This window comes from Esox lucius, chromosome 6 (assembly GCF_011004845.1).
Source record: "Esox lucius isolate fEsoLuc1 chromosome 6, fEsoLuc1.pri, whole genome shotgun sequence".
In the NCBI taxonomy this organism is placed as follows: Eukaryota; Metazoa; Chordata; class Actinopteri; order Esociformes; family Esocidae; genus Esox; species Esox lucius.
In genome coordinates this window covers 1,837,921-1,863,264 of record NC_047574.1, presented here as the reverse complement: position 1 = coordinate 1,863,264, position 25,344 = coordinate 1,837,921, and the positions used below count along the sequence as shown (strand labels likewise).

General features: G+C 42.7%; 1 protein-coding gene across 1 annotated transcript; it reads left to right on the top strand.

Moving 5' to 3' along the window:
• Window positions 1-371: 371 nt before the first annotated feature.
• Window positions 372-11,168, top strand: gprc5c (G protein-coupled receptor, class C, group 5, member C). The gene is made up of 5 exons (XM_020047033.2): window positions 372-645; window positions 5,148-6,214; window positions 8,131-8,231; window positions 9,046-9,165; window positions 9,800-11,168. The coding sequence occupies exons 2-5, from the start codon at window positions 5,218-5,220 to the stop codon at window positions 9,824-9,826; spliced, it is 1,245 nt and encodes a 414-aa protein (XP_019902592.2). The 5' UTR covers window positions 372-645; window positions 5,148-5,217; the 3' UTR covers window positions 9,827-11,168.
• Window positions 11,169-25,344: the final 14,176 nt, after the last annotated feature.

The window sequence follows — 25,344 nt, the reverse complement described above, 5'->3', positions numbered from 1 at the left end:
AGCACGAGGGTTGGGCAGTGCAATAATTCTAGTTCTAGAAGCAAGATGATAATTCGAACCCGGTATCTATTCTAAACGGTCAGTTAGATATTTTACTCCTTCCCCCAAACCAAGCCACTATTAAACTGGGCTTAGATATCTTATTTGTAATTATTATAGGTCCGCGCTAGTGATAAAGGAAATAATTGTTAATTTTACAGGAGCCTATTCCTAATTGTATGTATATCTCTCTCTCGCCTTTTATGTTTCGCCGAAATGAAATGATCTGAGTTGGTGTTTGTGAAGTGTGAGGGAGAGCGAGAGGGAGGGGGGGGAAAGTGAAGTAAGAGAGGCTGTCGCTATCCAGGGACCAATCGCTTCGCATCTCAGTACTCTAGTAGCCTGGTTTGGTGAGAGACACGTTAAATATTCGAACATTTTTAGTGAGATAATCGCCGGATCAAAAATAATGAATACGAAATAGAAACAAGCCTTTAACACGCGCTTGTTTTAGTCCGCTGATATAGTCCGCTGATACTGGAAACAACATTGAGAGCGTTTCATTTTTGGTGTGCATTCGGAACAGGTGAATTGTGAATAGAGACCGTATCACAGACCAGCAAGAACAATATACGGAGGGGACCTACAACACTCGAATATCCGAAGGCAAGTTCGTCTTCAGATTTGTATTTAAATAAGTAGTTGTGGCCATAGCTACAGTGTCATTTAATACAATATATACGCAGGTTCAAATTGTGACCCACTCCACTAATTTCAGCATTGACATTTACGGTATCCTTTTTTTTTTTTAAGTTTTAGAAATATCCACGATCTAATAGTTGGTGAAAAGTAGGCTATATAGTGAAAAGTTTAGAGCAGCGATCAGGGGAATAGTTTTTGTTGAAGGGAGGGGGGGGGGGGGGGGGGGGGCAGGACAATTTGAAGGACGTTAGTTGACCCAAGATGAATTCATGATTGCGCTGTAAAGCGGATTAGAATTTTGGTGAATAACATGCAAATGTATGCTGTGTACTTCTTAAAAATGTGTAGGTAGAGAAAGCAATTGTGTCTGTTTAGACGCACGTACAGGCCACACCTGAGCAAGTCTGCGCTTTTTGATCGCAATATTAACCGATTGACGTATACTACTTTGCAGGCCTATTCATATTCCCGCTTTCTATGCGATTGTATAGATCTCACACATTCATATTCTGGAGTGATTTGATGCCTGTCAAGGCTTGAGCCACGTTATGAAATTTAAATTTGGACATTTGGGAATAAATGGAAAGGTTTGTAAATGGAAAAACTTGTCCGCTTCTGTTTGCTAGTGCTTTGGAAATGTTGGCCTAACAAATATCCTGCGACTGTAAGTCGCCCTTATAAGGCACATATATAAACACCTGGTAAAACCAAAGCGTGAAACAGACTGCCCAATCAAATGTTTCTAAATCCTCCATGTTATGTAAATCCGTGTCAGAGGTTGAATGACCATAGTTGGTGATGGCAGAGAAGGTTGGTTACATGTACACGCAACCATGGCCTTTTCTTTAGTTACTGTACCCTGGTTAAGAACAATGACACCTTGACTGTCTTGGAGCGCACGTGGGCAAATTTGCAACTAGGGGCGTTTTTTTTATTCCACCAAAACCAGTTATATCAACTGAAATTCTTGATTGACTGGTGCTGGTTAAATGATCTGTTAAAATATGTTGATGGACATGGAGCTCTACAATATCATTGAGTGCTTTAGGATTTTTATGATTTTATTTGAGTTACCATTAGCTATGGCCAAAGGCGGCTGATACTCTTCCTGGGGTCCAGTCAAATGTAAAACATAATACATAATAAAGAAAAGTTTGAAAAGTACACAGCAAAGCAAGAACTACATAAATTTAACATGACAATACTTCAATAAACTGACACTATAATACATTTATAGACACTAATATAGAGTAAAATATACTTCATATGCAGCATTGACTATAAAGATAAACAAAAAGTCATTACCTGGAAATCATCTTTTTATTTCTTAATTGAATTATGCAGAATTTGCATTTATGTCAAGGTGTCATCAGAGAAACCCCCTGCTGGCTTTGGGGAGTCGATCAGGATGTGTCATTGGTCCTGTCAAGCCTTTCTGTTTCTTTGTAAACGGCTCGCTGAATGAGCACGAGAGTGCGTTATCCAGCCAAAAACCAAAGCTGAGCTTGCAGGTGCCTGACCTGCCACAAGAAGTCGCTAGTGAGCAACAAGATGAAGATGACCCTACTGCCCACACTCTGTGGTATTGAGGCAATTTATACTGGCCTCTTCGAGAATCCAGGATACTGTGGGTTTGCTGTGGTCTAGCTTTGAACTCTTGCTCACAACAATGCATTTTAGCAGTGAGACAGTTTGTTAAACCACAGTGACTTCCAGAATCCTATGAATTCTGAGATTTATTGAAAAAATAAGGTTAACTTAATATGATCAAGTATCATTTAATCAAGTCTACAGAGAACATAATGAGATGTGATCTTCCAGATTCAGGACAGTCAAGATGAGTTATAACCATTGGGGTAATGCTTGAATGTAAAACGTTGGAAGATAATTTGTCAATATGTTCAGATTGATGTTAACAGTGCAGGACTGTTGGGCGAGACTGTCGTTTGTGTTAAACAGTAAAAATCACCTTATCAAATGTGTTGACTCAGGTGCAATGAGGAATTGTTATTTAATCATTGTGAGAACTGCCAAGAACAGTGTTTACAGAAGTATTCATTTTATTTTGCTGATCAGTAAGTCTATGATAGGAAACAACTCCATGTATTTAGTAGTAAAATGTCAGGGCAGTGTAATGTGATCTGTCTGGGACATCGAGAAAGGACATAGTGCTAACATATGTCAGGGGAAGTAGAAATTCATATAAAAAAAAGGCAGTTGGCGTTGTTGAATTATACAGTATATATTATATTATATGATCCCTGTATATTGAATATACAGGGATGATTTACCAATCATAAGTCTTGGACTTAAAGACTAGGTATTTAACTTTAGGGCTGCCAGCATAATGAACACTTGGATCACCAATATTTATGTAGGAGGCGTCTGGGTGAGTTTACATTGTGAATGGGTGTATCACCAATGTCTTATCATAGTATGAAGTTAGGTGGGTCTTAACTGATATTCCTCATGGCTCACTTAGTTGACTCACATCCTCTTTTAAAGTATGCCCTCAACCATACTGACTCACAGCATTCTGCACCACAAACCCCACATAAGATATACATGTGTTTATTTTAAACTCTTATCAGTGTTTTTCGGAAGGATTTAGACAAATGCCAGATCCAGAAATACCTGTAACTTTTTGTCGGCTGGCTTATTGTTCTTCTAATGTTTTTTTTATTTGTACATAAACAATTTTGTAAATCAAAGCAATTTTGAGCATTAGCAGAATCTAACCATCATTTGACTGTCTTAAGTTGGTATGTACTGCTTAAGGGCTGGATTCAGGTTTCAGGGTTGGGTGGACAGCCTCTTCAGGGTTGGGTTGACAGCCCCTTCAGGGTTGGGTTGACAGCCCCTTCAGGGTTGGGTTGACGGCCCCTTCAGGGTTGGGTTGACAGCCCCTTCAGGGTTGGGTGGACAGCCTCTTCAGGGTTGGGTGGACGGCCCCTTCAGGGTTGGGTTGACGGCCCCTTCAGGGTTGGGTTGACGGCCCCTTCAGGGTTGGGTGGACGGCCCCTTCAGGGTTGGGTGGACGGCCCCTTCAGGGTTGGGTTGACGGCCCCTTCAGGGTTGGGTGGACGGCCCCTTCAGGGTTGGGTGGACAGCCCCTTCAGGGTTGGGTTGACAGCCCCTTCAGGGTTGGGTTGACAGCCCCTTCAGGGTTGGGTTGACAGCCCCTTCAGGGTTGGGTTGACAGCCCCTTCAGGGTTCAGAAGATTAACTGAAAGATTTAAAAGTAATCAGTAATGAACCTTTATTACACACAAGATATAAGTAACATAGCACAGTTACTTTCACTGCCTAACACTCAGGCATAGTTGTTTAACTTTTTAAGACAACCTTTTAACATAACACATTATGTTACATCTAAACAAAGTAACGATTAGAGAGCGAAAGGTCCAGTAATTCACAGGGTTAGGGTTTTTATGTGTCAAATGGAGCGCGCCAACATTCTGTTGCACACAGTCCATTTAGTCCAATTATACAGTACTTGAAGTTGATGTAGTGCAATACCTTAACAGTATAATAACTTGTAATGGTAACAGGATGATTCTACATATGCTCACACAACTGACTGAGTGACTAACACTGGGTTTGGATCTTGGGTTTGACCGTCAGGCTGTTGTTTTGTAGGTTTAATTTAATTATTGAAATAGGGTTTCAGATGTATATATTTTTTTAAATTTAGATCAGGTAAAGAGAGTACTCAAACCTGACCCATACAAAGAATCCAAGCAGTGGATTCTTTTGAAGATGCTTTGTTCCCCTTGTTTGCATGGAGAAAAGTCACGTAATCATGAAGCGTTTTTCCTTCCCACAAATTGGGGCACACAAAAGCTAGAATGAAAGCACACTGCTACAAAGCAGCGTGAAGAACCTACAGAGTCTCAGACAATGTCTGACCTGGGCTTTGAAAACGACCTATTCATTCAACCGGTTTGAATACAAAAGAAGCAATCTACATCCCTCAATGGACAACCAGAAGGGTAACAGAATCTCTGAGAGCATAGGAGAAGATATGCTATGACACTAAATGAAACCAATGCCGACAACGTTTTAGAAAAGCACCCATATGATACTAAATATGTCATTTTAAGAATGCAACTGTGATCTTGATTACAATGTATCACACTTACATAATTTTTGTCATCGTAATCCCCATTATCATTTATGTCATCATTATCCCCGTAATCATTTCTGTCATCATTATCCCCGTAATCAGTTATGTCATCATTATCCCCGTTATCATTTATGTCATCATTATCTCCGTAATCCACCCAGCTCTGTACACCTGTTGCAACATAGTTACTGTGGGTTGTTATCTGACTCCTATTTACCTGTTTGGGTGTATCAATAGTGGGAATCAACCATACTAGTTTGTCACTCCCTTAAACATTGAAATAACCTCTTTGGGAGGCAAACACGCTCAGACTTTCCCTATTTTCTTTATGCGTGAACAGGTGCTGCTGAACACCTTGGATCGTCCGATCAAAGGACTTGGTCAAATCCTGGTTCCGTTCTCTGGTCTTCATGGCCACCAGCGGGGCTCCTTGGGGCTGTGGCTCCAGCGTGAACTCCCTCTACTACAAGCTATGTGACCTTGGTGCAGTTTGGGGCGTCGTCCTCGAGTCAATCGCAGGGGCCGGAATAGTGAGCTCCTTCATCCTCCTTGTCGTCCTCCTCGCCAGTCTGCCCTTCATCACCAATAACACCAAGAAGAGCTCTGTCGGGCCACAAGCCTTCTTCCTCATCGGCACCTTCGGCCTCTTCTGCCTGACGTTTGCCTTCATCGTAGGGAAGAACTTTGCCACTTGCGCCTCTCGGCGCTTCCTCTTCGGGGTGCTGTTCGCCGGCTGTTTCGCGTGTCTCCTCACGCAGTGCGTGAAGCTGAACATGCAGGCGTGCAGGGGGGACCAGGGTCCCAGGGGCAGGGTCCTGTGCCTGGGGGCCCTAGGGCTCTGGCTGGTGGAGGTGATCATAAACACTGAGTGGCTAATCATCACGGTGGTTCGCTACCCACTGCCCCCGGTCAATGTCACCGTGGCGACGCTCGGCGCAGCCGGGGACATCACCTGCAACATCGCCAACCAGGACTTTGCCATGGCGCTGATCTACGTGCTGTCTCTTCTCCTGGCCGTCCTAGTGGCCTCCCTGCCCACTCTGTGTGGGAAACACAAGCAGCTGCGCCAGGAGGGAGCCTTCATCCTGGCGACAGCCTTCTTCTCTGTGCTCATCTGGGTGGCCTGGATCACCATGTACGTGTTTGGGAACCAGAACACCGGAGGCCCCAGCTGGGACGACCCCACGCTGGCCATCGCCCTGGTGGGCAACGGATGGGTGTTCCTGATCCTCTACACCATCCCAGAGATCTGCTCTCTGACCCGGGAGGCGGAGGAGGGCATGCTGGGGAGTGGCAACGACTTGTATCCCAACGGAGGTGGGGGCTACGAGACCATTCTGGGGGCTACGAGACCAGCCCACATGCTTATGGAGAACAAGGCTTTCTCTATGGATGAGCCCAACTCAGGTATGTAGAGGCACATGCATAGAGTACCCACATACAGCACCCACACACGCACATATTTAGCGTTGACCCACAACAATTGCCTGGCTCCTCTAAATTAGTAAATTTCATTAGAGGACAGGATGTTTGGTCCATTTGTTGGCATATCACGTACAGTCGGTGTATCTAACACACCCAACAGGCATGGGAGGTTCTTCAGGCGCTCCGCAGGGGTTTGCATCAGTCCAAGCTGGGCCAATGAACTGTGCAACTGTGTCCTCTGTACAGTCGGCACACAAACTGTACCAATCAATGCATTGAACTTTAGCTGGCTTGTTCATATTCCACTGTGTAATACATAGAGGGACCTTAACTCTGAAATAAAAACAGTCCAAAATGCATGTTTAAAAAAATGACCAAAAAAAAAACAGGATGGTGGAAAGTGACACTGGGTGTAATTGAAAAGGTACATTCAGTCTACATTCTGCTTGTGCTGTAGAATGTGATATGCTGATGTGGTTCTAATCCTTCTGCTGACTGTGGTCATATCTGTGGTTATATCTTGGGTCATATCTGGCTGCAGCTCTGAACTGGATAAAGTGTTCCTCCCCCTCCCCACCAGTCACCTCCTCTAACCCCCCTCCCCTCCTCCCTCACCCATGCTTTCTCCCTGATGTTGTTCTACTTACCCTCAACCTCTGGGATTTATCCCCAAAGGACTCCTAGTTTCCTGTGATACACAACTTCCACCCAGGACACATGCAGCTCTGGAGTAAAGTAGGGCACTTTATAGGGGATAGGCTGCAATTTAGGATGCGCTCCCGGGAATGGGGTGGTGTGGGAGTGAGGGATAATACTGCATTTGGAGTCAGCCACTTTGTCCAGATGGAGAACGTGGAGAACGTGGGGAATGTGGTGCGAAAAATAAAGGGATAGACTGAGAACCAAAGATCTTTCATGATGAGTGCTACGGTATGAGAACAGAAAAAGTAAATCAATGTTTTTTAAGCAAGAGGACATATTTAAACATTAACTGACTGAGTCGTGTCTCCCTAAAATGCGCTCTGTTCCCACCCACCTACCAGGGTATTCAGTGGGAGTTTGTAAATACTCATGCGTTAATAAATGTCTAGTGACCTAATCAATGTACAATTTATGCAAACACACACCTCAGATTGCCTCGGTTTCGTTCCAACATCGCTGTATGACTTTGTTTACTTTTCCTAACTGTGTCTGCATAGCAACCAAGGTGTGTCAACAGTATCTTTTATACACATTTCCCAGGGGCATCAGGCCATTCCACCTGACAGAAAACCAGACTGTCTCTCAGATTAGCCAAGCAGAATTATGATAGAAAATGGTATATTAAATAACTTCCTTTGACTGGATAGCATACATCTGTCCTGCACTTTGACGACAACACCAAGCTGCCTTGAACGGTTGTTTGAAACATTGAATACCCATCAGAGAATACCGGAAAGATTTCAAACCTGTTGATATAGATTATCCCATGAACAAATGCATAAGAGTCTAAATGTATTCTTGTTTTCCTTCTGATATACCTTTCTGATCTAATGTTGCCATATTGTTTTCTTGCTGCCATATCTTTCAGATCCTAATGTTGTCATGTTTTCCTGCTGCTATACCTTTCAGATCTTAATGTTGTCATGTTTTCCTGCTGCTATACCTTTCAGATCCTAATGTTGTCATGTTTTCCTGCTGCTATACCTTTCAGATCTTAATGTTGTCATGTTTTCCTGCTGCTATACCTTTCAGATCCTAATGTTGTCATGTTTTCCTGCTGCTATACCTTTCAGATCTTAATGTTGTCATGTTTTCCTGCTGCTATACCTTTCAGATCTTAATGTTGTCATGTTTTCTTGCCGCTATACCTTTCAGATCTTAATGTTGTCATGTTTTCTTGCTGCTATACCTTTCAGATCCTAAGACTGTGTCTCCTTACAGTGGCTATAATGGTCACCTGAACAGTTCTGTCTACCAGCCCACTGAACTGTCAGTCATCAGTAAAGGAAGAGGGAACGTGAGTCCTGGCCATCAGTTGCCTGTCCATGTACACACACACACACACACACACACATTTATACAATTGTTGTTTATACAAACGCACGTATATTACATATGGGTCCATGGCACAAAATTTCAGGAGTTCAAAGTTAACATGTGCAGTTGTTTAAAGATGACTTTTGCATTGATCATTTTGTACTTTGATTTGTAGGACCTATGTATCTTTCCTGAAAAAATATTATTCACTGCTATGCTTATTTCATATCCAAAAGATGTGGGAAAAGGTGTTCATTTTTATTTTATTTTATTGTTGGGGAAAAAAAGATTTTGTCAATTTTCTCACAGCGTACAATGCTTATCCTTACCATCGTAGATCAGCCTGTGGGAGACCTAGAACAAAAACAAAACAACCACCTTGTTGCCAAAATATAATATTTAGTTCCAACTGGTTCTTTTTAAGTAATTTATTTGCAAGTGCACGTGATGAGGGTTATTTTCCTTAGCTTCCTTTTGATTGATACCAAGGCTTGTGGGCGTCTTACATCAAAACAAAACACATCCACATGTTCCAGATAGTCCCCTGATTCAGACAGAGTTACCTATGAGTTTGTAGTTTCAACCATGTGGCCATGGTGATTGTATATGTGAGAAATGTAATGTGTTTGCCGTAACGGCTTATATCTGCCCCCCCCACCCCACACACACACACACACACAGTTCCCTCAGTTTTTATATTTAAATTCACGGTTAAAATCAATTTCTTTGAATATGTTTTTCTTCTGTCTTGTCTGTCCGTTGTTGCTGTTCACATTGTGTTTGGCTGGCTGTAGCCGGAAGTGAACTTCAAGCCTCAAATACCGAGGGCCACCACACACCTCCAGTCCCACAGCAAGGACAGCACCATGTCAGTCTACGCCAACCAGGCTGCAGACACCAACACTCAGCACAGAGTAGGTGGAGACGAGGCCTGTCCTCTATTTCGCCTCCTGACTGGCACACTATTCCCTTCATAGTCAACTACTTTGAATTGTCATTTGGGACACATCCCAGTTGTTCTCAGAAATATTCTCCTCACTTCCCAGTTCTGTCCTCTCCTTTTCAACACAACTCTTCCTCTCCTCTTTTCCTGTCCTATTCTCTTCTTCTCCTTTTCACCTCTCATCTTCTCCTCTCCTCTTTCCCTCTTCACCTCCTCTTCTCCTCCTCTCTTCTTCCTCTTCTCCTCTTCTCCCTGCTGTCTCCTCTTCCCATGCCTCTGTTTGCATACAGCAGTATTTCCGTATCCATAGCAACTTCTTTCTACCTACGGTATGGTTCCTTTGGATGAATGATTTATTTTTCTGCGTTTCACCTTGACAAGCCTGTTTGCTTCATTGTCTTCCTCTTGTAGTCTAGACTGTTATTTGATGATTTGTTAAAAAATACATATATACTTTGTGTCGGTTGTCTACTTCTGGGTGGTAGTCTTTTATCTTCTTTTAGTTTATTATTTTTCACACACATCTTGGGTAAGGACATGACACATTGGAATATATATATAGATCCCTACAGTTTTTAACTACAACATTCTCTCTCTCTCTTTAGGGTAATGGACTGCAATCCGAGTGGTGAACAGCAACTACTGTGTACCTCTCTCCTCAATACATTTCTGTTAATCTATTTCCTCAAATATGTTGCTGCAATTTATTTTCCGTCCCCGATATGAGCTGGCTCTGAAGGGATCGACCTCAGTGAGGCTGACCCGAACTCTGACCTAAATGATCAGACATGTTGGGGGGGGGGTTTGGGTGGCCGGCACACACAGTTAAACGCTAAACATTCAATCTACAGATGAACCTTCAGTCTAGATACATGGACAGTCCCTGCAGGTGTTTTTGTCCCTGTCAAAGACCAAGCACATTTGCCCCCCGCAGCCAGATAATTTGAAAGTCAAAGCGCTCCATGGAGTGGACAGCATTCCCATGGCTTTGAGAGGGAACAATACCCTTTGCAGAGAACACCATTCCTCTGTGAGCTGAGAGCTCCCAAATGGACACTGTGACAGACGAACTGTGAGCGTGCTGACAGAGTAGAATGGCACAGAATAGCAGTCTGACTGTCATCATGCTGGCTGTTTTGACCACACAGATGGATGTACAGTAAATACAAGTGCACTAACACACACGCACACGATCATTTGAGTCACACACACTAGCCAAGCACAGGTCCAAACAAGCGAGGAACCAACAGGAGGAATATGCAGTACTTGTCATCCTGGAATTCCCCGAGCTGGACCCCGAAACAGTGAACTATATTACACCTGGAAGGCCGACTGTTCCATGAAATCTTGAAAAATATGCGTTCTTTCACTACCTATCATATAAACACTCAGTTGTAGGTTTAGCTTATCGATTGTAGGTTTAGCATATCATAATTGCACTCTCAAGTTGTAGTTGTAGTAATGTTGATATTGTTAAGTAAATGTTTAGTGCCTTGCTTGTGTGTGGGTATCACTTTTGGACAGTCATACTGTTACATATGTCAATTAACTACAGGGTATTTAATGAGTTAATGTCAGTTCCAAGCTCGCAAGCTCAAACCAGGATTATGGTTCAGGAAGTGAAATGGCTACACATTTTGACAATATTGCTTTTGATAGTTTAAGAAATAAAATGTTACATAGGTACAAGATTCTCAATAGTGAACAATTCATAAGATTAGCAATCACATTTTTGTATGTGAAACAAGGAGAAAAGGCAAATGTTTGTTCAGTAAACGTAACCTTCTTTTACTGAATATATTTGTAAAGATTTGCATTTTAATTTAAAGATGCACTCCACAGTTTTTGTGTAATTTCAGCCAGTGGTTGTAAATCCTCCCCTGTATAGCTACCACCCATTCCCTTTAATGTTACCACCCATTCCCTTTAATGTGTTACCATCTGCCAAAGATAAATTAAATGCAAAATACGCAATATGGTGTGCTGAAGAACCCACTTTGTCTTTAATGGTTTAACACTGAGATATTTGTAGCAATTTAACATTTTACATCCTGAGGCATGAGGCTGAACCAGGGTGCAGAGAATGTCCTATTATTTACACATACACAGCATTTACTGTTGAAATACCAAAGGACTTATTCTATGTTAACTTAACTGTTTTTCAGATATGATATTTAAACATAGTTATTAATTGTGCTTTTCTTAAAATCCAAAATTGATTGATTCCACATGCTATGTCAACAGATATTGATGTATGAAATATTTTTTTAATCAAAATAAAGATTCACTGGTGAAGTATATACGGCCTAAAATAATATGTGTCAGTACATTTTAGACACTATACTACAGTCCAATACATCGCTTTACCCTCAACACTTAAAACAACACAGCAACACTTCGTTAAAGTTCGTACATAGTTTTAGAGTCAACACAGATGGCCAAAAGCTGTCAGTCCTGGATTTGAGTGCAGCCCTAGACACTGTACCACAATGTCCTTCTTGTCAGACTCAAAAGTCTCCTCTGGATCTGAACTTCATTGGCTTAGAACAATTAAGTTGTCAGGCCAGTAACATGCACATAAACAAATACTCAAAAGTAGTTGAAATGCAGTTGTGTGAATTTTCTTAGGCACCTGAAAGTTGAACTAAAGTAATTTATTTGTAAATTAAAATATATAATATATTAATGTATTTCTGTAATATATAATACATTTATTATATATTTCTGCATATATATAATACATTTCTGTATATATATATATATATATATATATATATATATATATATATATAATGTTCTGTATATATATATTGTTTTAATTTAGGAAGAGTTCAGAAATCAATATTTTGTGGAATAACCCTGATTTTCAATCACAGCTTTCATGCATCTTGGCATGCTCTCCACCAGTCTGTCACATGGCTGTTGGGTGACTTTATGCCACTCCTGGCACAAAAAATTCAAGTAGCTCGGCTTTGTTTGATGGCTTGTGACCATCCATCTTCCTCTTGATCAAATTCCAGAGGTTTTCAATGTGGTTCAGGTCTGGTGATTGGGCTGGTCATGACAGGGTCTTGATCTGGTGCTCCTCCATCCACACCTTGATTGACCTGGCTGTGTGGCATGGAGCATTGTCCTGCTGGAAAACAGAATTCTCAGAGTTGGGGAACATTGTCATAGCAGAAGGAGTGTGTGTTCTTCCAGGATAACATCATACTTGGCTTGATTCATGTGTCCTTCACAAAGACTAATCTGCCAGATTCCAGCCTTGCTGAAGCATCCCCAGATCATCACTGATCCTCCACCAAATTTCACAGTGGGTGTGAGATATTGTGGCTTGTAGGCCTCTCCAGGTCTCCATCTAACCATTAGACGACCAGGTGTTGGGCAAAGCTGAACATTTGACTCATCAGAGATGACCTTCCTCTACGATCCAATCCTTTTGGTCTTTTGCAAACTTCAGCGTGGCTCTTCTTAGCTTCTCATTGATGAAGGGCTTTTTCTATCTTTGCACTACTTCAGCCTTGCCCCTAGGAGCCTGTTTTGAACCGTCCTTGCTGTGTACTTCACCCCAGCTGCTGTCTGACATTCTTTTTGTAGGTCACTTGATGTCATCCTACGGTTGTTGAGTGACATTCAGATGATTTGACGGTCATCTCGGTCAGTGGACAGTTGTTTTCGCCCTCAGCTAATCTGTAGCTTTGTTGTCCCCAATGGCTTGACCTTGTTTTCAGGCTGGAAGCAACCTGACACTCACTGTATCCCTCTGCCAGTAAAGCCAGAATTGAACCCTTCTTTTCCTCATTCAAGGCTTTTCTTTTCAACTCTTTATTCATACTGAATAGTTTTTGTTTTTTTCTAATTACCTTTGGAATTTAATAGACAATGGAATGGAATGGCCGCCATACCTGTAGAGATGCTGAATAAAGAAAAATTAGGAGAAGTCAAAATGTTTTCCAGAGCTGTATATATGTGTGTTTTTTTATGATAACACTAACCAAATAAATGGCCTTAGTTCAACCTTCAGGTGCCTAAGACTTTCACAGTACTGTATGTATTTCAAATGTAACAGTAATACTTAAGTTTGGGCTTGTTCACATTACAAGAGAGAGAATAGAGTGATAGATAGATTTATGCCATTTCAAAGGATGGTTGAATGGTTGGGGTGGAACTGTCTTTTGCTTTTCTCTCTTTCTACTGCGGTGGTGATTTGCATGGCCTCCTGTGATAAGGGCCTCTCTAGCTGGAGCACAAGCCCAGGGTTGAGCGCCACAGTCAGGGTTCCGTTCCAAACCGCTCTCCTACTTCTGAAACAGAGCACTGCCGTTCACCAGGGCCCATGGAGCTCAGGTCACGAGTGAGGCACTATGTAGTGTATGGGGTGGGCATTTAGGATGCACATGTGCTAGATGGTTCCCACATCAGGTCAGCTGAGGTAAGGGTTAGAGCCTACACTTACCAAAGCAAGTCATAACGTTGTTTTTTTTTTATCAAATTGCAGTTCTTTTGAAACGATTTGCCCCATAAGGACCTCTAACTTCAGGTGCCCTGTGTTATTTTGGTTTTTCCAATAATGGTTCCCCAATTCACTACATCATTAACACAGTTAATGAGACAAAGTGCTATACATGGTGTATCTCTGGTAAGACAAGGTACGGAATAGCTTTGGTTTATGCTCCAGAATACAAAATATGAACCCATCTGAAATAATGGTTGATTGCGTCATTGTAGTAAGGATACTAATGCTTGCAGTCCCAGGTAAACACCAACACACTACGTATCTGTGGACTATCAACAAGATGAGGTGTATTATTGGGGAGGGTACATTTTAAATCCAGCCACTGTCTGGGATGGGCAGTTCAGGCTTTATTAACTGAGTAATATGAACAGTAACATGTCCTTAGAATAGAGACATTGTATTCCTGCTCTTATGGTATGAAAGAATAGGTATGAACTATGCAAAATACCTCTTTACAGTCCACTCTACTCGACAGAGACATGTTTGAACAGTCCTAACCATTAACGAGTTCCCAGCAGCGGTTATTAAAGGAAAATATAAGGACACCCAGACACGCACACACAACGTGGAAGGGATCAGAGGTAAAATCCTGCGACATTCTGGCCAGGAGTTCATATTGTGGTCGTAGCATTTTAACCATGCCCCGGGGCTTGTGGGAGACATGCAAATGGCCAAGGTTGTCTTGCCACCTCCAAGGCCGTCAGTTGAATCAGCCACTAAGTCATAAAATGGATAAAGTTTTGTTTCTTTTTAAATTCGAACCTCAACCTAACTGCTAACATAAACTTTTACTATCACTAACTTTAAATGAAGACCGTTACGTTTTAGAATTGGTGACAACTATGGTTACTTTCCCTATTCTTGATAATTGTCTTTTATAATGGAGAATAGAGTATGCGATAGTGTGCGATGTGTGGTGCAATTCTGGCAGGGGGGCAATTTTCCGCACAACACCGGAACGCATAACTGAGGAGCGGAGGGGTGGGTTCAGTCAACCTGGTTGCTTGAGCATGTCTTTTTACCTGCTAGCTCCCGCAGCTTGACTCAGCGAATGGAGCAAATCGACGCAAATGAAGCACATCGGTAGCGCAAATGGCGGACAATTAACAGGTAAATCAGTATTGCATTAACAGCTTTTCCAATATTGGCGTGCGTGCTGGTGCTATGACAAGTGGTTGCAGGAATAAGTTAATGTAATTAAGTCTGATCGCTTGCAGTGCGCTGTTTACAGCGCAAAGCGCACGTTGTGATGGAAAAAGACAAAAATGCGGGACAGACACATAATTCGTGGAAAATACGTCAGAACAAACTGAACCGCGTCTGAAATGTGCGGGATCCTGTTCTGACAGGGACAGGCTCAAATGAAGCACTGCATAAAGGAATACAGGACTGGTGGTTATGGGTGGCAGGGTATGAATGGGTTTGCATTGTCATTATGTTCAAGCTCAGCAGTTGGCATGTTTGTTTGAGTTACCTGCCCTCTGACCTTGCCCCCATGCCAACGTGACACAAACGTTGCAACAATGGAAACAAAAATGTAGCAACACAATCCATTGAAATTTGATAGAGCATAATTATATTCTCATGTACTGATCTGTGTCACTGTCTGTCTGGCTACCTGTCTTTTGCTCTCTTGCTTTTTAACATGTGCAAACACACAATGTTCCCGTTGACTCTTTTAAAACTAGAACTCTAATTTCACAGTCCCTCCAATACTGTAACCCCGCTCTAACACAGCAGTACAAGCCAGAGGTAGGAGGGGCCATTGAACCTATAGCCACACCCACCTCTGTCCTGCCATGCTTATAATCAATCCCACCTCTGTCCTGCCATGATTATAGCCACACCCACCTCTGTCCTGCCATGATTATAGCCACACCAACCTCTGTCCTGCCATTATTATAGCCACTCCCAACTCTGTTTTACCCTGATTACAGCGTTTCATACCTCTGCCCTGTCATGATTATAGACACTCCCACCTCTGCCCTGCCCTGTGTACAGCCACTCACACCTCTTGTCCTTCCACATGTATAGACACTCCCACCTCTGCCCTGCCCTGTGTACAGCCACTCATACCTCTTGTCCTTCCACGTGTATAGGCACTCCCACCTCTGCCCTGACATGCTATCTGCCACTCCTACCTCTGTCCTTTCCTGTTTACAGCCACTCCCACGATCCTGACATGCATATGGCCACTCCCCCCTCTGTCCCCTCATGCATGTAGCCACTCCAATCTCTCTACTGCCATGATTATAGTCACACCCACCTCTGTCCTGTCAAAAATCAATCAATCAAATATACTTATAAAGCCCTTTTTACAACAGCAGTTATCACAAAGTGCTTGTACAAAACACCCAGCCTGAAACCCCAAGGAGCAAACAACAACAGTGTTGAATTTCAGTGGCTTTGAAAAACTCCCTAAGAAAGCCCAATTTTAGGAAGAAACCTAGAGAGGTACCAGGCTCAGAGTGGTGACCAGTCCTCTTCTGGTTGTGCCGGGCATTTTTTGATTAAAGTTGTAATGTTTAAAAATTGCATGTGGGCTGATTCCAGAGTCTATTAAACCTAGCAAGGTAAGTAGGAGCAAGTCCATGTATTGATTTATATGTTAACAATAAAACCTTAAAATCAGCTCTAACCCTAACAGGTAGCCAGTGTTAAGAGGCTAGTACTGGAGTAATGTGTTAAAATGTTTTGTTCTAGTTAGGATTCTAGCAGCCGTGTTCAGCACTAATCAAAGTTTATTTATTGATTCATCAGGGTACCCAGAAAGAAGAGGATTGCAATAATCTAATCTAGAAGTAACAAAAGCACTGATTCATTTTTCTGCATCAGTTCTTGATAAAAAGTTTCTGATTCTTGCAATGTTCCGAAGATGAAAATAAGTAACTGTTGAGATATATTTTATGTGTTCATCAAAGGAGAGGTCAGGGTCAAGGGTAACACATGCCATGCATGTAGCCACTCCCACCTCTCTCCGGCCCTGTTTACAGTCAGATTCAGTCCCTGGAAATTTAAACAGCCAGCCAGTGAGTATCTGTGGTTGGCTGGATGGCTGAATGTGGTTTATGTCTGACTCCAATGGCAGATGGTCTAACTTGATAACCTCCAAAAGCAAGAGCTAAATAGGGACACGACATATGTCTGACAGATAAAACTCTCTCTGCGCTGTGGACCCTTACATTTCTCCTGGCTTCTGACAAATGTAATGTTGAATGCTGCTGGTTTAGGAGGAAATAGACCGTTGGTAACATGATACCCTTTGTCATTCTTGTCATTGATGGGCAGTGAAGATATTTTAGAATTTAATAGAACTACTTAATTTCAGCAGAAGGAACTTGGCATTTCTTTTCAAGGATGTTCCAATCTCAACAATGTAGGGTAACAACATGACTGTAGGGTAACAACATGACTGTAGGGTAACAGCATGACTGTAGGGTAACAACATGACTGTAGGGTAACAGCATGACTGTAGGGTAACAGCATGACTGTAGGGTAACAACATGACTGTAGGGTAACAGCATGACTGTAGGGTAACAACATGACTGTAGGGTAACAGCATGACTGTAGGGTAACAACATGACTGTAGGGTAACAGCACGACTGTAGGGTAACAGCATGACTTTAGGGTAACAACATGACTGTAGGGTAACAGCATGACTGTAGGGTAACAGCATGACTGTAGGGTAACAACATGACTGTAGGGTAACAACATGACTGTAGGGTAACAGCATGACTGTAGGGTAACAGCATGACTTTAGGGTAACAGCATGACTGTAGGGTAACAACATGACTGTAGGGTAACAGCATGACTGTAGGGTAACAACATGACTGTAGGGTAACAGCATGACTGTAGGGTAACAACATACATTCTCTTATGTATGAAACAACCTGATAACACATTGGATATGATGAGGTTGAATGGGGAGACAAAGGAATTCATGTTTAGGGGAAATAGCTAAAATGTATTAGACGGTATGTTTAGAGGTACAGAGGTGTTTTCCAGTCATTGATTTATACTATGACTATGCAGCTATTATCTCACACAGTCAGTGTTCTATGACTATTTCAGTCGTACAATTGTCAACCCTTCCTGGACAGATTGGTTCAGGAAGTAATACCTCTAATGGCTGCGTCACGACACCTTGATTATTTGGTGTTCAGACATGGTCTGTGTCCTGTAAACACCTGTGACTGGAGGTGACCAGCATGGGACAGAGCAGTCCAGTGACTGTACTCAGAATTAATATGAATCATTAGGAAATGACTGGTTCTGCTTTGCTGAGACGAAAAATACAAGAGCTTAGAGTAGCGCTTTAGAGCTCAACAGGTTTATTGGAAAGCTATTTTAACCAAACCTCTGTGCTTTGTAACAGTGAAAGCATGAGACATATTTTAAATTAGACATTTCAGTTATAAATCTTGCATAATTGGGGAGATGGCAATGTAACCAGATGAATCTGGAATCCCTGTAGATCGACCATGCTCTCCCTGAATGAGAGTGTTGTGTGCTTAAAGCCCCAGTATCTCTCACAGCAACAGCAGTGTACAGCACATGTGGTGATAATAAACAAGCTGCTGGCGTTACCACCTAGGCAAGGTGCATGTAATATATCACCACAGACTGTTGCATGCAAAGGGAACAGACGGTTGCTAAACAACCGTAGTCTATAAATGCTGGGCTCATTTGAATCCACAGTCACTGGACATTGTATCCGAGAGCCCATTAGACAGCGGATGCAGGGCCAGGGAACCTGGAGCAGAGAAAACAAGCCTGATCTATGATTTCTGCGGCATGAGGCAGCTTGATGTTCAAGCACACACCTTAGTCCTGTTTCAGGTCATTTGGATGGAAATGCAACAGCACATAACCATTAATATAGTGCTTCTGTCTGGTAGCCCAGTTCTACATGTACCTTTAATAAAGTGATCCTGTCTGGTATCCCAGTTCTACATGTACCTTTAATAAAGTGATCCTGTCTGGTATCCCAGTTCTACGTGTGCCTTTAATAAAGTGATTCTGTGTGATAGCCCAGTTCTACACGTGCCTTTGCATTTCAAGGTTGCCAACGCCGAGCTCCGCCAGTTAACACACACAGTATGCATGTACACACACACACACACACACACACACACGCGCACACACACACCTGGGCTGTGCAGGACCAGACCTCCCATGAAAGCCCCTCAAAGCCAGTCTCTTCTGAGCCCACATCTCACTCACCGTCACAGGTCTACAGCCAGGGTTCAGGACTCGCCGACAGGCAGAGTGAAAAACACCAGCAGCCAAGGCCGACTCCCGACTTTCATTAGCATGGTCACATTAGCAGCTTGCACAGACAAGAAAAACATTTCCAGAGCTTTTCTGACAGACGTTGCAATCCATCTCTGTAACTGCAAAAGAGGTCTTGATGGATCTATGAACAAAATGATCTGCCGTAAACTAAATGTAACTTAATGGTCTTATAAATCACTAATAGAAAGACATTGATGGCAGTGTTTTGTCTGTTTGACCTCTTCCTGGTTGGGTGTTTATTTACTATTCCACTTATCTTTTTCTTCCATTGTAAGCACTGAATTGTTCAAGAACATTAATTTGGTTAGGATAACAAACTGTTTGGGGCCCTAGAGTGTCTCAGTTACTGGCAGGCAGTTAGCTGCTTCACTGCACGACCATTGTATTCTGCTCATGGTTTGGCCCAGGCATTGTGAGGAGGTAGTTTCTGTGGTCACTAAAGATCCTACAGCTCTTATTGTCAGAGTGAGGGGTTTTAACAATCAGTGGTCACAGTCCCTCATACCAACTTAATCTAAACATTTCCAGTGTCCAACTGGTTTATTCTTTTCCTGTCCACCCCCTTGTAAATATTCCTCAGGTTGTAAAAAGAAAATGTGTTGTCAGTCAACTTACTTAAGCCTAGTAAAACAAAAGGGTTTAATAAATCAATATAACTGGTCCACTCCCTCCCCCCGGGACCTGTGCACCCAGCATGAACTCGTGCCTTGCCCTGCAGATGCACCGCAGAGTGATCCAGCAGTTAGGGTGGGAGGTGACATCAGTGTTGTTGTGTAGAGCTGCTGTGTTCATTGGTCATTGTTGTTGTGTAGAGCTGCTGTGTTCATTGGTCAGTGTTGTTGTGTAGAGCTGCTGTGTTCATATGTCAGTGTTGTTGTGTAGAGCTGCTGTGTTCATTGGTCATTGTTGTTGTGTAGAGCTGCTGTGTTCATTGGTCAGTGTTGTTGTGTAGAGCTGCTGTGTTCATATGTCAGTGTTGTTGTGTAGAGCTGCTGTGTTCATTGGTCAGTGTTGTTGTGTAGAGCTGCTGTGTTCATATGTCAGTGTTGTTGTGTAGAGCTGCTGTGTTCATTGGTCAGTCAGTTTTTGCAGTAGAGGAGAAATGTGGACTCCTGCCCAAATGGGTTGTTTTGATTAATGCCACATGACCATCGATATAGCTCTATGAGACAGGATTGCTTCCTCCAGAAACACATGGTCACCTGCTAGGTCAGAGGTGTTAAAAATGGTGTGCAGATGGGATTACAAAAATTCAAATTATATTATCAAATTATATTTAACTATATAAAAATCTACATGACAAAACCTGCTTAAACTTTACCTTCATTTTATTCTGCTTTTGTGAAATGTACTAAATAAATTAACTGCAAGTTTCTGTTACAGTGTTTTCAGACTGGGCCTGTCAGAATTAGATATTTATGTATTGATAATGAAAATATCAAGCAGGATAGTAAGTATTGATCACTGCCAGCTGGTCTAGCTCTTTGGCACCCAAAACATAACATTTGGTCATGATTTTATCCTGTCATGATATTACTGCTATTGTAAAACATTTCGTCATCCCTGGGGAGAACATCTGCCTTCTGTCCCTCTCCTCTGGGTCCCTCTCATCTACACCTGACCTACAGGCTAAGACAGTTCTCCCCAGGGATGACGTACCGGCAGCTCACCTGAAGTTGGTGACAGTTTAAACAGCTCTGTGGTCAAAGCAAACAGAGAGAGACTTATTGAAACGTGGGATTCTCCAGTCATGAATGTCCGTATTAGAACCACGTTGTTTGAGTTTTGCTGTGGTGAAGTCCGTGTGACCTGACTTATCACACATTATCATTGTGTTATTACCATAACAGACGTTGTAATTGAAGTCACTACCATAAAAGTAATTGTCATTGCAGTCCTTACCATAACATGTATTGTCATACATAATAGACATTGTCATTGCAGTCATTATCATAACAGACATTGCACTTAAAGTCAACGCCATCACAGACAATAATCACAGTTATTTAATTACAATTATGATAACGTACATTACCATCATAAACAGTGCCATTGCACACAACAGCTTGGGATAATAGAATAATACCATGTCTTGTATATGGAATAGTCTTAATATGTGAAGAATAGATACTCGCACATTGTGGAACAATTTAAATGGAGGCTCAAAGTGTAAACCAAGAGACTACCTTGGATGAATAGACGCAGGCTAACTGCTGTAGCAACAGGGATGCTAAAACTAATATCTCCAGGGACATGTCTCTGTGCCCACCTCCACCCCTGAGTCCTCCCTTGGTGTGCTTCCCTCTGTGGGCCGTTGCTATCCTGATCCAGGCTGGGTGTCATGAATCCCTGACTGGCTGCTCCACTGCCACCGGAGAGAAGATGAACACTGCAGCCTTTGTGTGTCTGGGACAAAGCCGGCGCTGTGAGTGGGGACTGCCAAAGCCTGGCATGGTGAAGGAGACGTTCCACTAATGCAGAACCTCGAGGAAGGACAACCCTGGATCACCACAACAGACTGTCCTGCTTCCAAGAAATAACAGACAAATACGGTATGTATTCTGGATTGAAATGATACACTTTAAAACTGCTTGTTGTGGTCGTGGCTGTCAAGGTAGGAAAACTAGGAATGGGCGGAGTAGCAAGTGAACTAAGAAAAAACAGGTTGAACGGGTTTCAAGGGCAGCCCCTATACAATCAGTGTTTAGTTTCCAGATAGGTGTAGAGTCCTCTATGTGAATGCTTCTACATGGAACCAAAAGGGCTTCACTTGGAACCAGAAAGGAACATCATGTGGTTTTGGACCTTTTGGGTTCTGCACAGCACCTTAATCTAAAACATAGAAGGGAACTGAATTTGTGTTAGGAGTGAGGAGAAGTAGGTGTGAGTGAATAGGAATTGGTGTGAGTAGGAGTTGGTGTGAGTAGGTGTAGGCGTGAGTAGGAGTTAGTGTGAGTAGGAGTTAGTAGGGTTTAGGAGTAGAAGAACTGAGTGGGAATAAGGGAAAGGGATTCAGTCACTGTAGGCAACCTATGAATGTGGTAACAGTGTTAATATGGTGTTACTGTGACCAGGAAGAGGTCTGCAGGTGTTTGTACAGCTTGTTGACTTAGCTGCAATAGGCTACCTTCTAAGTCCAGGTACTGCTCAGCCAGGCATGGGAAACACAAAGCTCAGCATGTGGTGAACCCAGTGACTTCTGCAGCTTGTCAGTTACAGAGAAAAACACACAGATTTTCAGAGCACTTAGTTCTATCTTTGGTCATTAGCTATGCTGCTGTCACTCCAGTGTGGTGGTCTATGGAAATGGAGAGGGACGCTGGCCGAGATGAATGTGCAACAGTTTTCAGAAAGGCTTCTGTTGGGTGACCCAGTCACAGGGCTTCACAGGGAAAAGCACATCTGAAGGTTTTTCCTGCCATAGATTACAGGCAATCCATGTCGAAAGGGCTTTATCCGCCTAAGTATTTATTGAAGCATATTTCAGACCTTTTAAGGCATTATAGATGCTTATGATGCATATTGAAGAGGGTATTTATGGGAATTAATCTTAAAAATGTGTGCTCTTACTACTTCAAGTTGCTCTGGAAAAAAGTGTATTAAATCACAAACATCCAGTTAATGTCCGTTAGGTTCCTACGTGAGCTGTGGATCTCCACTGACCAATCTGACCCTCAGTCAAAGTTGAGGCCCTCAGGGACACACCTGGCCCTTGGAAACGGAGGTTCCATGGTTTCCAGGGAAACAGGTGTGGAAAGAAACCCTATCTACACAGGGTGGGGGTGGGGCTGAGGGCTTATGAATGCCTGCTTCAGATGCACACGGGGCGACAGTGTGTGAGAAAGATGACCTCCTTCCTCCCCCCTTTACTGTAGACATATCTGGCATACTTTCAGGTTTACTCTCCCTCTCTCTCCCTGTCTTTCCCTCCTCTCTCACCCGGTCTCTTTCACCCTCTCTCTCTCTGCCAAAAGAAATAATAAAATCTCTGTACAGCACTTCACTGGAGTATGTCTGCTTCCTTTATGGCTCTTTAAACACATGTAAAGTTAGGGTTCTTTAAACACACATGTAAAGTTATGGCTCTTTAAACTCACATGTAAAGTTAGGGTTCTTTAAACACACATGTAAAGTTATGGCTCTTTAAACTCACATGTAAAGTTAGGGTTCTTTAAACACACATGTAAAGTTATGGCTCTTTAAACTCACATGTAAAGTTAGGGTTCTTTAAACACAAATGTAAGGTTAGGGTTCTTTAAACTCACGTAAAGTTATGGCTCTTTAAACACATATGTAAAGTTATGGCTCTTTAAACACATACAGTATCTCACAAAACATTTTTGCAAATATTTGATTATATCTTTTCATATGACAACACTGAAGAAATGGCACTTTGCTACAATGTAAAGTAGTGAGTGTACAGCTTGTATAACAGTGTACATTTGCTGTCCCCTCAACACAACACACAACCATCAATGTCCAAACCACTGGCAACAAAAGTGAGTACACCCCTAAGTGAAAATGTCCAAATTGGGCCCAATTAGCCATTTTCCCTCCCCGGGGTCATGTGACTCGTTAGTGTTACAAGGTCTCAGGTGTGAATGGGGAGCAGGTGTGTTAAATTTGGTGTCATCGCTCTCACACTCCCTCATACTGGTCACTGGAAGTTCAACATGGCACCTCATGGCAAAGAACTCTCTGAGGATCTGAAAAATATAATTGTTGCTCTACATAAAGGCCTAGGCTATAAGAATATTGCCAAGACCCTGAAACTGAGCTGCAGCACAATGGCCAAGACCATACAGCGGTTTAACAGGACAGGTTCCACTCAGAACAGGCCTCGCCATGGTCGACCAAAGAAGTTGAGTGCACGTGCTCAGTGTCATATCCAGGTGTTGTCTTTGGGAAATAGACGTATGAGTGCTGCCAGCATTGCTGCAGAGGTTGAAGGGGTGGCGGGTCAGCCTGTCACTACTCAGACCATACACCGCACACAGCATCAAATTGGTCTGCATGGCTGTCGTCCCAGAAGAAAGCCCGCAAACAGTTTGCTGAAGACAAACAGACTAAGGACATGGATTACTGGAACCATATCCTGTGGTCTGATGAGACCAAGATAAACTTATTTGGTTCATATGGTGCCAAGCGTGTGTGGAGGCAACCAGGTGAGGAGTACAAAGACGTGTGTCTTTCCTACAGTCAAGCATGGTGGTGGGACTGTCATGGTCTAGGGCTGCATGAGTGCTGCCGGCACTGGGGAGCTACAGTTCATTGAGGGAACCATGAATGCCAACATGTACTGTGAGCAGAGCATGATCCCCTTCCTTCCTTTGGAGACTGGGCCACAGGGCAGAATTCCAACATGATAACAAACACAAACACACCTCCAAGACGACCACTGCCTTGCTAAAGAAGCTGAGGGTAAAGGTGATGGACTGGCCAAACATGTCTCCTGACCTAAACCCTATTGAGCATCTGTGGGGCATCCTCAAACGGAAGGTGGAGGAGCGCAAGGTCTCTAACATCCACCAGCTCCGTGATGTCGTCATGGAGGAGTGGAACAGGACTCCAGTGGCAACCTGTGATGCTCTGGTGAACTCCCTGCCCAAGAGGGTTAAGGCAGTGCTGGAAAATAATGGTGGTCACACAAAATATTTGACACTTTAGGCTCAATTTGGACATTTTCACTTAGGGGTGTACTCACTTTTGTTGCCAGTGGTTTAGACATTAATGGCTGTGTTGAGTTATTCTGAGGGTACAGCAAATTTACACTTTTGTACAAGCTGTACACTCACTTTTTTTCCTTGTAGCAAAGTGTCATTTCTTCAGATATAATCAAATATTTACAGAAATGTGAGGGGTGTACTCACTTTTGTGAGATACTGTACATAACCAATGTGTTACTTGGTTGCAGTACTTGATGGAGAATGAGAAAACACACATGACAACACATATCTTCTTCATTCCAGAGTCAATATAACAGTGTTACTAGTAGTAAAAAAAACAGTGCGTAGTCAGTGCGTAGTCCATGTGTTATCTTACGGACTAAGCCTACTTAGAGGGATCATTGATTTCATGTTGACCTTGACACTGTTATTTTCCTATGATTAATTTCGTTTTTTTGACCTGCGTGAGGGAGATGACAATCAGACAACCTCTCCCTAGATAAGTGTCTCCAGGACTTGCCCAGCTAGGTTAGATATGGATATGCAGTGACACAACTTTAACCTCTCACATGGTATCAAGAGTCAGGAACAACCAACCATCTCACTGCAGTGTTTCCATGTTACAGCGTATCCATGGAAGCGTCCAGCAAACAAAAAACACAGTAGGGACTTC

Bases quoted from the DNA above. Each gene is read 5' to 3' on its own strand.
- gprc5c (XM_020047033.2), top strand. From the start codon at position 5,218: ATGGCCACCAGCGGGGCTCCTTGGGGCTGTGGCTCCAGCGTGAACTCC. The intron at 6,215-8,130 runs GTATGTAGAGGC...TATACCTTTCAG, and splicing joins TATGGATGAGCCCAACTCAG to ATCCTAAGACTGTGTCTCCT. The intron at 8,232-9,045 runs GTGAGTCCTGGC...GGCTGGCTGTAG, and splicing joins TCAGTAAAGGAAGAGGGAAC to CCGGAAGTGAACTTCAAGCC.